General features: G+C 39.9%; 1 protein-coding gene across 1 annotated transcript; it reads left to right on the top strand.

The window, feature by feature from the left end:
- The first annotated feature begins 250 nt into the window (after window positions 1-250).
- On the top strand, window positions 251-1,195 carry LOC101390723 (olfactory receptor 5F1-like). Its single transcript, XM_004443828.3, has one exon. It carries the CDS (start codon window positions 251-253, stop codon window positions 1,193-1,195), a length of 945 nt encoding a protein of 314 aa, XP_004443885.3.
- The last annotated feature ends 396 nt before the right edge of the window (window positions 1,196-1,591 follow it).

Here is a 1,591-nt window from a genome sequence, read left to right as displayed (position 1 = left end):
AGCAGAGACTGAGAGGCCTACAACCCAGATTCAGTAGAGAGAGTTGCTTAATAAATTCCAGTGCTTACCCATTTGCCCACTAGTTTCCCTCTTACTTCAGTCACTCTATTTACTATGCTATACTATCATAGGTGTTTTCCTTTTTTCCGTGTGTAAATAACCTCTTTATCATTTCTATTGTTTCCTGTAAGCTTTGCAGAGGGAAATATTTGCACCAAATGCAAGTATAAGCAAACTATATTTGTAATAAATGACCAGAAAAAATTATACTTTGCTGACTGAGTTCGTCCTGTTGGGATTAGCAGACACCCTGGAGCTACAGATTAGCCTCTTTTTAATCTTTTTTGTGATTTACACACTCACAGTTTTGGGGAATGTTGGGATGATCCTCCTAATCAGGATTGAGTCTCGACTTCACACACCCATGTATTTCTTCCTCGCTAACCTGTCCTTTGTGGATGTTTGTTATTCATCCACCATCACCCCAAAGATGCTGGTAGACTTATTATCAGAGAAGAAAACCATCTCCTTTGCTGGCTGCTTCCTGCAGATGTACTTCTTCATCGCCTTGGCCACGACTGAGTGCATCCTCTTTGGGTTAATGGCCTATGACCGCTATGTGGCCATATGCAACCCTCTGCTTTACTCCTTGGTCATGTCCAGGGCTGTCTGCCTTCAAATGGCAGCAGGGGCTTTTGCAGCAGGATTGTTGAACTCCATGGTTAACACCAGTTATGTAAGCGGCTTGCCATTCTGCAGCTCCAATGTCATCCACCACTTCTTCTGTGACAGCCCTCCGCTTTTTAAGCTCTCATGCTCTGACACACGCCTGAATGAAAGCATCTTTTCCACTTTTGCTGGTGTGAATATGGTCGGGACTCTGCTGGTCATCCTCACCTCCTACTCCTACATTCTCTTCTCCATCTTTCGGATGCATTCGGAGGAGGGGAGGCGCAAAGCATTCTCCACATGTGCCTCTCACCTGACAGCTGTAATTCTGTTCTATTCCACCTCCATCTACACTTATCTGAGACCCAGTTCCAGCTACTCCCTGAACCAGGACAAAGTGGCTTCTGTGTTCTACACAGTGGTGATCCCCATGTTGAATCCTCTGATCTATAGCCTCAGGAATAAGGAAGTAAAGAAGGCTTTATGGATTGTAATTACTAGGAAAAGGATCCCTTCTTTTCTGTGATTATTTGGTTAATTTTCTCAACTAAATAGAGTAGTTAATGAGCTTTCAAAAACTAGTTCAAGCCTACAGTTGTTTATTAAATATTTTTTCTTTTTTGATTAGTCATGTTCTGTAATACTCAATTATATGTATTCAATTAGGTATAAGGTAAATTATCAAACCTATATAAGACAATAGAACTTTCATCTAATCATTCTATATTTTCACTGGGTCCTCAAAAATAGGGCTTCTTTGTAATGATATTTTAGTTAGAGAACAAAAGAGATTAAGTGTTTAGAGACAAAAGTCAGAATAGCACATGAAACTAGCCACATAGAATATTTGTAACTGTCCCTTTACTTTTTATCATGCATTCTTTTTCACCATTTATGATTTGTAAGAGATTATTATGTATTA

This window comes from Ceratotherium simum, chromosome 34 (assembly GCF_057802395.1).
Source record: "Ceratotherium simum simum isolate JZ-2026a chromosome 34, ASM5780239v1, whole genome shotgun sequence".
NCBI lineage: Eukaryota > Metazoa > Chordata > Mammalia > Perissodactyla > Rhinocerotidae > Ceratotherium > Ceratotherium simum.
The sequence above is the reverse complement of the archived record's forward strand: the minus strand, read 5'-3'. Positions and strand labels throughout refer to the sequence as shown.

Excerpts from the sequence above, each read along its gene's own strand:
- LOC101390723 (XM_004443828.3), top strand. The coding sequence starts at position 251 with ATGACCAGAAAAAATTATACTTTGCTGACTGAGTTCGTCCTGTTGGGA.